At 38.1% G+C, this 12,084-nt stretch overlaps 1 protein-coding gene and 1 long non-coding RNA gene across 3 annotated transcripts; one reads left to right on the forward strand and one right to left on the reverse strand.

Annotated features, from left to right (window-relative positions):
* Positions 1–131: 131 nt before the first annotated feature.
* On the reverse strand, positions 132–8,737 carry LOC122979330. The gene is made up of 4 exons (XR_006402840.1): positions 7,920–8,737; positions 6,042–6,070; positions 5,868–5,945; positions 132–371 (listed from the first exon to the last, which is right to left on the reverse strand). It is a non-coding gene; the product is annotated as an uncharacterized LOC122979330 (long non-coding RNA).
* On the forward strand, positions 954–11,382 carry LOC122979328 (tensin-4-like). Of its 2 annotated transcripts, none has more exons than XM_044346682.1 (13): positions 954–1,023; positions 2,198–2,471; positions 4,087–4,423; positions 4,832–5,154; positions 5,248–5,343; positions 5,524–5,655; positions 6,840–6,932; positions 7,423–7,500; positions 7,635–7,697; positions 9,609–9,780; positions 9,922–9,990; positions 10,340–10,369; positions 10,576–11,382. In XM_044346682.1, the coding sequence occupies exons 2-13, from the start codon at positions 2,219–2,221 to the stop codon at positions 10,706–10,708; spliced, it is 1,779 nt and encodes a 592-aa protein (XP_044202617.1). In that variant the 5' UTR covers positions 954–1,023; positions 2,198–2,218; the 3' UTR covers positions 10,709–11,382. The 2 variants fall into 2 exon arrangements, with proteins under 2 accessions (XP_044202617.1, XP_044202618.1); XM_044346683.1 differs by having other exon boundaries at positions 962–1,023; positions 2,201–2,471.
* Positions 11,383–12,084: the final 702 nt, after the last annotated feature.

Raw genomic sequence — 12,084 nt, forward strand, 5'->3', positions numbered from 1 at the left:
CACATAAATTTATAATCTTAAAGTAGCAGTAAAAAGTTATAAGTGGTGTAAACTTTGATCACTTATATTTTCTTAAATAGTGGGACATGAAGAACTGCTACCAGTCATATGCTGTGTTATTTGAGCTTTGGCCACCAAGTACCCCAGAAAGCAAACAGTTCACTTTTGTTAAAGATAAAAGTACACATAAATATTAATCATTCTTATAATAAAATATCAGAACATTATGAAACATCAATAAAATACAGGAGACATAGGTCTTAATATGTGTTAAAAAGCACAACCAGGTTTCCTTATATAACCTTGATGGGAAGACTGTTCTACAACTTGAGAGCCAGTGCAGCATTAACCATGGTCATCTTGAGTTTAGCCTGAAAGTAGATAACAACCAGGAGACATTATTCAATGGACTTCAGGGCTTAATGGACTAACAAATAATCAGCAAGATGAAGCCAGGCTTATAATGTATGTAATGAGAACAGAATGACAATGAGAAGAAATTTAGATTAAATCTTAAATGCTGTGAAGTCTGGACCAGAGGTATTATATAACTGCTGTGAAGTTTAAGTTAGTAATCTTAAAGCAGCATTTTGCAGAGGTTAAACTGCACTGCTACTGTACAGGCACCCACTGGGTTAATATTTTATCACACTAACTGTTATGAGTACGTATACATGCAAGCAAGCACAACATTACAGAAGATTTACATGATTACATACTCTTCCTCTCTTTATACACTTTGCTTGTGAGCAGTTTGAGTCTCAGCTATGTGTAACCATTTGGTTCAATGGTGAAGTAACACCCCTCCAGCGATAAACTTTTCACTGTTAAGATGACATCATCAGTTGGAACCACAAAGATTAGTGATTCTTGCTGCTGATAGGCTTACAGAGAAATGGGTTGGGATTGTATTAATAAAAGCATGCAACACATGTAATGTCAAAGTAAAACAGCGAACCATCTGAGAGTAAAGCTACACTAGACTTCACTACAGCTATAGAATCCTGACCAGAAGAAAATAAGGTAAGAAGACCTTTTTTTTTTGTTTTTTACCTTTAGTTAAGATATACAATTGAACATACAAGGCATCAGTTGCAGTAAAAGTGTATATAACCTGACAGTGTACTGTATCAGCAATTTATAACAAATATATTAATAGTGTCTCACTTTTAGTTGATGGATCAATATTCATTATTAGTACAGCCTTTGCTTCATAAAACAGTTTTATTAAATGCATAAAACTTTGACCAAATAGTTGCTTATTATAGTAGCAGATCTTAGAAGCTATGTTAAAGCTGAATATGATGCTTGATATGTATGTTCTCATTTCCTGAAAAAGAAAAGATAAAGTAAACTAAAGGTGGCTTTACTCATATGTTTATATTTCATGAAACGCTATGTTATAGAAACTTAGTGGGTGCTTCTCAAAAGCAGCAAATGTTCTAAATAATGTGAATTTTCTAAAGAATCAGCAGATTTCTGCCTGTGGAATATTTCCAAAATACTATGGCCACCCGAAAAGTTTTGGCTGTTGTAGGAAAACACTAGTGTAGTCATGGTAACCAAAATGACTCATTGAGCACCACGCCTGTCTGAAACAGGAGGGAGACACTGTATGAACTGATCCTCCCACACATTACACACCCTATGAACATAGAAGTAAGCCATTTACTCAGCCTGTGTCATTATTCACTGAGTGAATTTATGCATAATACGTAATACCACATGTTCTGACTTACACATCATAGGGGATGTCATATTTATTAACCATAACAACAAGTTTTAAGATAGCTATCATTTCAGTCCATTGAACACTAGTGAGATGGCACTGAAGTTAGCTAAAGTTGTATGTGAGCTCATCTCAACAGTATATAATTCCAATGAAAAACATTTGTTTATAAAATCTACAGTATAGAGGATCATTTTTATAAAATGTCATAGCTACTTCTATACAAATATTTCTAAGTTGTTGTATCAATTACTAACAATAACAATGACAAACTCAAGATATGTGTTAAGCTACAGTGCCTTACAGAGGCCACAATGACTTTAATTTTCTATGAATATGACAATCTGGGAAAAAAAGGTTTTGATGGGTCTGTTGTGCAAAGAAGACAAAAGCAAGGCTGTTATTCCAGTGAAGACTTCCAGTGTAACTGATCTCTCTCCATTGTGTCCATGTCTTTGGTTGTCCCAGAAGACTGTGAGCTTTTCTAACATGATGCCTACAGCTAAAGGCATATCCCTCATGATGCCCAATCACGTTCTGAGAGTGGGTCAGACTATCCGCCTGGACTCGGCACAGGAGACAGTTAATCAACATCCCAATCGAACTGAACCCAGCAGTAACCATGGTGACACCGATCTCGACATTTCCCTGGAGAATCTCAACCAGCTCATCCTGGAACTGGATCCGACATTTGAACCCATCCCGATCAACAAAAGTCCCCCATGCATCAGTCCTCCTACAGGTACAGTGCAGCAGAAAATACACAGTGACCGTAAAGCCGCTTTGCATTAAAGCATAGCAATGAAAGTTTGAATATTTTTCAAACCTTCATCTATTTTATAACTAATTCTGACTTTAAAAAATCAATAAGGTCAACAGTGTACAACAAAAGACAGCCTCCAACCTACAGAGGTGTGACCCAGCACAGTAAAACAATAGTCACTCTTATAAAACCAATGGTACACATAGCCTGGGGCTTTGGAAATGTACTCACCCTTTTTTGTAAGATAGTTTTAATTTTTTTTTTATCATGGCATAATTGCACCACTTAAACTGTTCTGGGATTACTGCCCAGACTACATGCCACACCCTGCACATCTCAGGCTACAGACACAGCTCACCAACTCACTAGTCATGTATAACAGTAGCACAGTGGTGTCTTCACTGAGTGTTGCTCTGATCCGAAAGTCTGAACAAGGGTCAACAAAGCATATGAATAGACTTCCTGTAGTGCGTTCTTTCTAGAGAGACGTATCTGTGTATCTGTGTCACTGAAAGCTGTTTGCCTCCACAGCACATGGTACTCAGTTACAGTGGATAGTTTAACCACATTCACAGAAAACAATGTGGTGTACCAATTTTTCCATCTGTCTGAGGTCATTCTAATGTTACAAATTAAAACAAGGGAGAAACGTTTCTCCTTTTATGTGAAGTTAAAGTTAATGTTTACTGATACAAACCAAAGAATATAAGGTATTAATGCCCAGACTACATACCACACCTTGCACATCTCAGGTACTAGTCATGTATAACAGTGGCACAGTGGTGTCTTCACTGAGTGCTGCTCTGATCAGAAAGTCTAAACAAGAGTCAACAAAGCATATAAATGGATTTCCTGTAGCTCATTCTTTCTTGTGGGATGTATTGTTGTATGTTTATGAAACTGAGTGCCAGCAAACAACTCTGAAAGAAATCAAGCAACAATTATGAGAAATCAGACAATAAAAAAGTCAATTATGTCAGAGAGGTTAGAACAGTGAAAGACAGTGTTGTGTTGACTAGTACTCCTTTGATATTCTTGCAAAACACAGTATTTCCCCTTGTAGCAACACTCATCACAGTACCTACCTAGAGTCACGCAAAGATTTTTCTATTTCTGTATCAACATAAGTCATTATTATGTAAGTGGTTGCAGACGCCACCCGTCTGGCTCACACACTGACCACAGGCTACAATGTTTTCCCGAGGGCATAAACTCACTCGGTAGTGCCCATCAACACAGTGAGGCAGACAGTTCCTGAAATGAACAAGAACAAGTTGGGACTCCTCTAGGTGATGTGGTGTCATCACAACAGCAGAAAAGCACAATTCAAAGCATTTGATTCGGAAGGAATGGTCTGAGCTGTGCAAGCAGGTACCTGCATGAGAAATATGACTGTCTTTATCGGTGAGTGTCAGCAGCTGTGTGTTTACATACCAAGGCCAAGCCCATTTTGCTAGCAGACAACCAAATATTGTGCCAAAAAAATCATGAAGCGCAGGGTTTTTCCAACGAGTGGGTCAGAGTCATATCCTTTATGACATATCATGCATTATCCTTTTTGTTTTGATGCTAACACTTTCCCCTCTACCCTCAGATGACTCAGATGAAGATGTCTCCAACTGCATGCTGGTCCCTAGAGGATGTCCTCCCTGCTCCTCGCCTGAGGTGCTTCTGTCTGTGTCACCCAGTATCCCCATCCCTACACCCACCAGTCTCAGCTGCAGTCCCCATGGCACGGTGGTCTTCTCCAACTCCCCATCGTCCTCCCTACCTCCGCTGCCATTTGGAAGTGCACCCCGACGAAATCCCTCACTGAGGCATGACATATCCTGCTCCCAAGGGTCCCTGCGATTGTCACACTCAAATAGAAACAGTGCCACCTCACTCCTCTCCACATCAACATGCTCAGATACCAGCTACATGCTTGGCAGGTAGAACTCACCACCAATTACACAAGGCTATTAAACTAAAATATACTGTGGATCTTATGCATGCAGCAATTTGTAAATGTGCTGCAAAACCTTATACGTATTAAGAGGTTGACCAGGACCAATGTACTTGGTGATTTAGTTGACTAAAATATTTATGATTGAGTTTGCATTAGAACAACAGTTTTAAGGCACCATTTTCAGTTCTAAACTGGATCATTTAACCACATTCACAGAAAACAATGTTATGTACCAACTTTTCTGTCTGTCTAAGGTCATTCTAATGTTACAAATTAAAAGAAGGAAGAAATGTTTCTCCTTGTCTGTGAAGTTAATGTTTACTGATACAAACTAAAGAATATAAGGTATTGATCTGTGCATTTGCAACATTTCCTCATCCTCCCTGCATAGCAACCTGTCCTTGGCCAGTGAAGACACTGACTCTCCAGAGTCCATCCTTACTCTCACGTCCGGTACCTTCACTGACGGGTCCAGAACGAGACCCTTTGACCCCCGGCACAGCCCAGACAAGCCCTCTCTGACCAAGCGAGGACATTTACCGGAACTTCACAGCAAAGGAGCACAGAGCAGTCCTGCTTCACTCTCTGGGTCTTTGACTGATATCCCTGTACTGCTAGTCAATGGTGCACCACAGCTGGATCTGCAGATCAACCCGTCTCCTGGACTAGAAACAGACTTCACACAGACCAACTCGAAACCATTTTCTCCTCACAGTGAGTCTCAGGTGTTACTATTGTCTGTTTTGCTGGCAGCTGCTGCATTTTTTTAAATATTTGACCCCATGTCACATTTCTTTGGTTGTTTAGGTTTCCAAGCCCATTTTAATGGAAGTCAGCCCTCAATGAAATTTGTCATGGACACTTCAAAATTTTGGTTCCGTCCACATATCAGCAGAGCAGAAGGTAAAAATCTCATAATGCCACTTTAATGAAAACTCATTTAAGACATAAGAGCTTTAGTCATGTCATCCTGCAAGATCTAGTATTTTTTCTACAGATATGTAGGGATATAGAAAATATATATAATAAACACACATTTGCAACTATCTCTAAGCATTTTCTCTGGTGTTTAATTCATTTCAGCTGATGCTCTGGTAAAGGACAAGGAACCAGGAACATTTGTGGTGAGAGACAGCACTTCCTACAAAGGCAGTTTTGGTCTGGTCATGAAGGTGGACCAATCACAAACCAATATCTCTGCAACTGCCTACCCCGGTAAGCTTTTATTGGCTACTACAGCCACCTGACCTTGTGACTTTTGAATGAAATAAGGAAGCAGCAGCATTTCAGTGAGACAGGACAGAAAAAGAGAAGGTCTTATTTACCACAACTATCACACAGACAAACAACGTGAACACACTGTAGAGCAGTGCTTATGTCATCATTTGACTCTATCTGAGATGTAAAAGGCACAGGGAATCACTTACCCAACTCCGCTGATGTGAATGGGCTATCTGTGGCAAGGCAGGAGACAGTGCTGTTATTTTTTCCACCCACAGTATAAGCTGTATAAACACAAAAGAAAACCAGCTGTTTATGGCACTGTAAGCAATCAAAGATGAAAAAATGGACCGTACTCACGAAACAATCTTGAGGCTTACTTCATTTGCAGATTTGTCCTTTCTCAGCTCTTTTAGGAATGCAGGATATGAAAGACATGTGAGCACTGTGTCAGCACAAAGGCAATTTCAGTGTGCAGACTCGAGAGTATGTTGTCTTTTACAATAAGGCTCTGCTGAATTATCCCTCAACCAAGGATCATTGGAGGACACAGTGATCCTTGGTCAAGAGATATCACAACAATATGTTCTCTCTCTCTCTTTGAAATGAAAAAAGATTTTGATTTTGGCATTTTTTTGCTTGTATATGACAGTTGACAGTGTAGAAAGATGGGCAACATGGGGAGAGGCAGAGGGGAATGACATGTATATTAGGAACAATTTACAGTGTAACACAAATTCTGTTTAAGAATCCTGATTTATTTTAGTGGTCAGGATATAATGTGTAAGCTTCTTAATGAGCAGATTTTTTTTGTTGAAGATATTCGGTGGCTAAGACAGAGGGCCCTGTATCCTTCATGAGAGGATACAGGGTCAGGACACTGCTGTTATGTAAAATAAATCTTTTTGAAGTTGTGGATCGTCTTGGTTGTTGTTGCTGTCTAGTATCTTGTGAGCCCATACAGGCTGGGCACCATGTGATCCAAGACACTATAAATAAATAAAAAATTTAAAAAAGAGGAAATGAATTAATCAAAAACAAAAAATCTGTGCATCAAAAGCCACATGAAATTGCTGCCAATACCTCTTTATATTTTTTTGTCCAAGAAAAAATAGTATCAGTGTAATGCAGCAATGCTGATCTTGTTTTTCCTAACATTTGCCCTTTGATAAATACAGGAGAAAGCAGTTCTGATCTCATCAGACACTTCCTTATTGAATCATCAGCTAAGGGTGTACGCATCAAAGGCTCTTCTCAGGAACCATACTTTGGTGAGTAAAAAAGTCAAAAACACCTACTTTGTTGCATATTTAGAGGGAATCAATTTTCCCTCAAAGTAACTTAAAATGTGCTCGCCTACTCAATACGACTGCACATCATGGTTCTGCTGATCTTGCAACACCAGAACTGAGTCAACCCTGTGTGGTGTCTTAGGGTGTGGGTTGGCGGGAGTGGGTGGATCTTGTCCTTTATTCAAAGGTATGAGTTCATGGTTCATAGGGTGTGTTCTCACACTCACAAAGCCATTATCTAGGGTAATGTGATTCTTAACTTTCTTATCAGAGCCCATGAATTTGAGCAGACACGTGCATTATACTGCACTAATAATCATAAAATCTCCAATTCCCCATTTACATTAAAAAAGAAAGTCAGAGAGAAATATTGAAATTTTTGTCTGGTCTTTTGTGATCTAGAATAAGACAATTGATTTCTCAATAATATCTGTGCTTAACAAAACCTATGATTTTGTTATCTTTGCAGGCAGTCTCTCAGCCCTGGTCTACCAGCACACAATTTCTGCTTATGCTTTACCCTGCAAATTACTGCTCCACTCTCAAGGTAGGCCTTTATTGCATCATTTAATATTTAGTGTGTCAATGTGTGTCTGTGAGTGTGTGTGTTAGAGAGAGAGAGAGAGAGAGGAAGAGAGAGAGAAGGCAGTAAATTAAAACCTTGTGTATTTGCCCACACAGAGCTGTGCACGGGAGAACAGAGGGCAGCTGACAAACCAGCATCAGAGGACAAGACAAAAAAAGGTGAGACAAAGTTAACAGGACAGATAATTTTTTTGTTTACACTTGTCCCCAGAAAAAAAAGGTTTGGGTCATACATCCCATTATTAGCACTTATCTTTAAGTAATACTAACAAAAACTAACTACAAGCAAAAAAAAATAAGGAGCAGCAGAAATATAAAAAGAAGAAAACAAGTGTTAATATCAGTGGGCTAAGGGATTAAAATAATATTTGTGGTTCTTACCTGTTCCTCTTCTGTAGTCAATCATTATTGCATCGCTGCCATGCCAGAAATGCTAACAGTAGCATGTCCCAAACAGCTTGCTAATTGATGTTAGTTAATTAATGTTGAAGGCTAGCTTTAGCTACATCTTTAAGACTCCTCTGAGATGTTTCCAGGAAGTCCTCAATTATAAACAGCCAGTGTAACATTTAAGTATAAAAAGTTCATTTCTTGAAGTCAATGAGACACATCATTATGGCTTATTGTAGGAAGAAAAGCACACACAGGTGTAATTAATTACACTAATCATGAAGGCTGCCTTCTGCTTAGGTGTCCCAGTATAGGGTCCTGTTATTAAGCCTGCTGGCTCATTCACATGGCTTCCTTATACATTTACAGAATGGAGCCATAGCTAATTAATGGTATGTGTTACACCTGTGCTTTACCTTCAAAATGCCTGCTGTGAATGTGAACAAATAGATGTATGTATGTTTTTATGTAGCAACCTTTTAAATCAACTACTCATCTTCAAGCTTTGACAATATTAAATCACACCCACATCCAATGGTGGAAGAAGTATTCAGATCCTGTACTTAAGTAAAAATACCAATACAGCAATGTAAAAATACTCCATTACAAGTAAAAGCCATGTATGAAAAATCCTACTTAAAGCTGCAGTGTGGAACTTTTGTCTCCCCCCTCTGGCAGCGACACTAAACTGCCCTTCAGTTCTGGCCAACCAATCACAGCTGGTTGATGTAAAACGTAGCACCAGTGCAGGAACATTGCTACAGACACCACCAGATAGAGAGGTTTATCTGGCAGCGATAATCAGCTTAATCAGCATTGTGTGAACTCGTTTGGCAAGGGCTTGAATGTTGCAGATGTTCATTTATATGTAAAAGTCCCGCACTCCAGCTTTAAGTAAAAGTACATAAGTATTAGCTGCAAAATGTATTTAAAGTACTAGTACCTCTGACTGATATATTATTATATATGACATCATTAGATTATTAATACTGAAGCCTCAGTGATAGAGCAGCATGTTTAGCTGCTGGAGGTGGAGCTAGTTTCAACAGCTTTATATACAGTTAGCTAGTTTAGTCCAGTGATTCTCAACGTAGGGGTCAGGGCCCTCAAAAGGGTCACCAGATAAATCTAAGGGGTCATGAGATGATTAATGGGAGAGGAAAGAAGAAAAAACAAAGTTCTGATACACAAATCTGTTTTCAGTTTTTGGACTTTTTCTCTAATCTTTGATTCTTGGTGAAATATTGGATCGTTTGAACATTTAATGAAATGAAACCATGTGAGAAGTTTAGAGGGAAAAATCACTGTTTGGTGGAGCTGTTAACAACTCATAGACATCTGAAATGTGACCCCGACTACACACTGCTTTTTGTAAGATGTCAAAAGCCAAAAAGGAAACCACTGGTTTCATCTTTAACAATGTGTTGTATGTGTTGCATTGATAGAGCACAGCTGGAGTTTATTTCCATTTAGCCACAGATATTATCAAACATTGCAAAGATACTTATCTTAAACTAAAATATTGTGTGAAATGATCTGTATGTTAAATATAAATCAATGAGAATTCTATAAGTCTATGTTGATAAAACATGCTCTTACGACTAATACATTTTGTGTACTAACAGTTATCTCGCAGAGTTCACTAACCACTAACTGTTTTGATGTATCTCTTCACAACAGCCTCCAACTTTGTTTACCTGAATGCCGTTCCCACTGAGACACTGACAGGACCTTGTGCAGTGCAGAGGGCGGTGTCTTCAACAATAGAGAAGGCCTCGGGTTCCTTCACTCCTACCATAGTAAACCTGAAGGTGTCTATGAAGGGTGTAACTATGACAGACATCAACAGGAAGTAAGAAAAGACACATCCTGTGCTGCTGAGATTTGACTTACAGTAGATTTTAGAAAAAAACATGGTTTTTAGCAATGGTGGTGATTTCTGTGTTTGTGTGCAACAGATTGATTTCTAACAGCCATGATTATTTCTTCGTAGGCTCTTCTTCAGACGCCATTTCCCTAACCACCTGCTTAGCTACAGTGGGGAAGATCCAGATAATCGACAGTGAGTATGCAACAACATGCTAGGAGATTCATTTTAGAATAGTGAAAAATTTATGCCAATAACTGTAAGTAGAGAGTTTATGATAGTTACTCTTTAGCCCTGCAGCAGTTGTTTTGACTTGTCAGCTAGGGAGGGAACCATATAACTGGTAACATGGTTCATCACTATGGGCGGCAGCTTTCACATTACTCATAGTCTTTGAACCATAGTTAATATAAAATATTGGTTAGTGCCTTTAGTGTTATTAAACACACAGATGTCCTTGATGTCAAAATGTTTACCTTATAAGACCTGTTGGCAATGAAAGACTTTTTTTTTTCTTAAACTTTGTCTTTTTTTACTCTTACAGGTGGCTCAGAGGTTCAAGTTTTGGTGCAAGGTAATTTTGAGTTGTTTTTAATGGCTCAAATAATCAGAATGATGTTTTAAATCATAGAGTATATGGAAACCATTTATGTATTGTTCAACTGATTTCTGACTCACCAGCAATTCATATCTTTTATACCTCAATTTAATAAATTCTTCTTGTACTTGTAATTTTTTTTTACAAATTAAATCTAATCCATTCTTGCTTTATCCCTACAGGCTGTTTGGCTTGGTGGCAAAAGGTGCGGAAGCCAGCATGGAGAATGTGTGCCACGTCTTTGCAGAATATGACCCCCTACAGCCCTGCAACAAAATTGTCGAGGTTATTCAGGATACTATAGCCAAGCTGTAGGTGCACAATGACTGAGACGACATGAAACAGCACAGGGTGTTAAGCCCTGATTTACACTATCTCCTCCTATACTGTACTTTTCTCAGGTAGCTGCTGTTGTTTCTCTATATGCCTCACCAGATTACAATACCAGCAAAATCTGAATTTGAGATGCAGACTCATTTCAGATGATAAGTCATTTAAATGACAGGTATAACTGTGGCATACATGAAGATATACAGGACTGAAAAAACTTTCAAGCAAGAAGATAAAAGACGAGAAAGCAACAACTTATGATTGTAAAAAAAAAATATGATAGTTAAAAAAAAACTGAACAGCTATACTTATTATATAAAGCTGTTGGTTGGGAGTGGGGCATTTTATGTCATTGATTTGTCTAATTTCTCAATGTTAGAAAGATTCCTATGGAAATTGAGGTGTAAATCTGCACTAGCTGATGCTAGATAGTATAAAATATTGATGAGAGATTTAAAGGTTCTGTTAATAGTCTGGAAGAAAACAACTGAAATACTGTCATGTCCTGTCATTTCAAACAAAAACTATGCAGATACCCTATATGTATAGTTCAGAATATATTTATTATAATGCACTGTAAACTATTTCTTCTCTGTATATTCACTGACTTGTTTTTTCAAATTGTTATGATGAAAAATAAACATGTTGAAATAGTGAAAGTGTGCTCATAAATGTTTATAAAGGTCAGAGAGAGAGCGAGAGAGAGAGAGAGAGAGAGAGAGAGAGAGAGAGAGAGAGGTGTTATGTGTTAAAGTGTGAACAACAGAGGTTTTTAACTTTTCCTTTACCTCATCAAAGCCTATCTGTAAACACATCTAAAGGAAGACATTGATGTCAAGTGTGTCGTGTCCTCTAGTAAATCAAATTAAGATGATGATAGTAAACATTTGACAGAAACACAACAGTCTGCATTTTTTTTTTATTTTAAATGATAAATTGTTAGATAAAAGCATAATACTTCATTCTGAAGTTACAGAGCTCCCAAAATGAAGAGTGTGCTTCATGAAGCAAAGAAAAATCAAGCACAGAACTGCATAGATAATATCTTTAAATATTCTCAACATATTCTCAGGCACCTAAATGCAATGCACAATGGTCCATTTCTTATTTTCAATATCTTTGGTGCCGACTCAAAACTTAGCATAAAAACTCGTATTTTAAGGTGTAACAGATAGCATGTGTTACACAGTTCAGCATTGAATATACACTGCAGTGTTAACTATTTACAAATACTGCCCTCCTCTGGTTAAGACGGGGAATCTAAATTCTCGGAGACATGATGAGTGCTCTGAGCCTCACTGCTAATAAGATCACAGTGAGCAGTTTATTTTAGATAATGCTTCGTAAAATATAGCCTACAT

This window comes from Thunnus albacares, chromosome 3 (assembly GCF_914725855.1).
Source record: "Thunnus albacares chromosome 3, fThuAlb1.1, whole genome shotgun sequence".
In the NCBI taxonomy this organism is placed as follows: domain Eukaryota; kingdom Metazoa; phylum Chordata; class Actinopteri; order Scombriformes; family Scombridae; genus Thunnus; species Thunnus albacares.

Bases quoted from the DNA above. Each gene is read 5' to 3' on its own strand.
- LOC122979328 (XM_044346682.1), top strand. From the start codon at position 2,219: ATGATGCCTACAGCTAAAGGCATATCCCTCATGATGCCCAATCACGTT. The intron at 7,501-7,634 runs GTAGGCCTTTAT...TTGCCCACACAG, and splicing joins ATTACTGCTCCACTCTCAAG to AGCTGTGCACGGGAGAACAG. The intron at 9,781-9,921 runs GTAAGAAAAGAC...ATTTCTTCGTAG, and splicing joins ATGACAGACATCAACAGGAA to GCTCTTCTTCAGACGCCATT.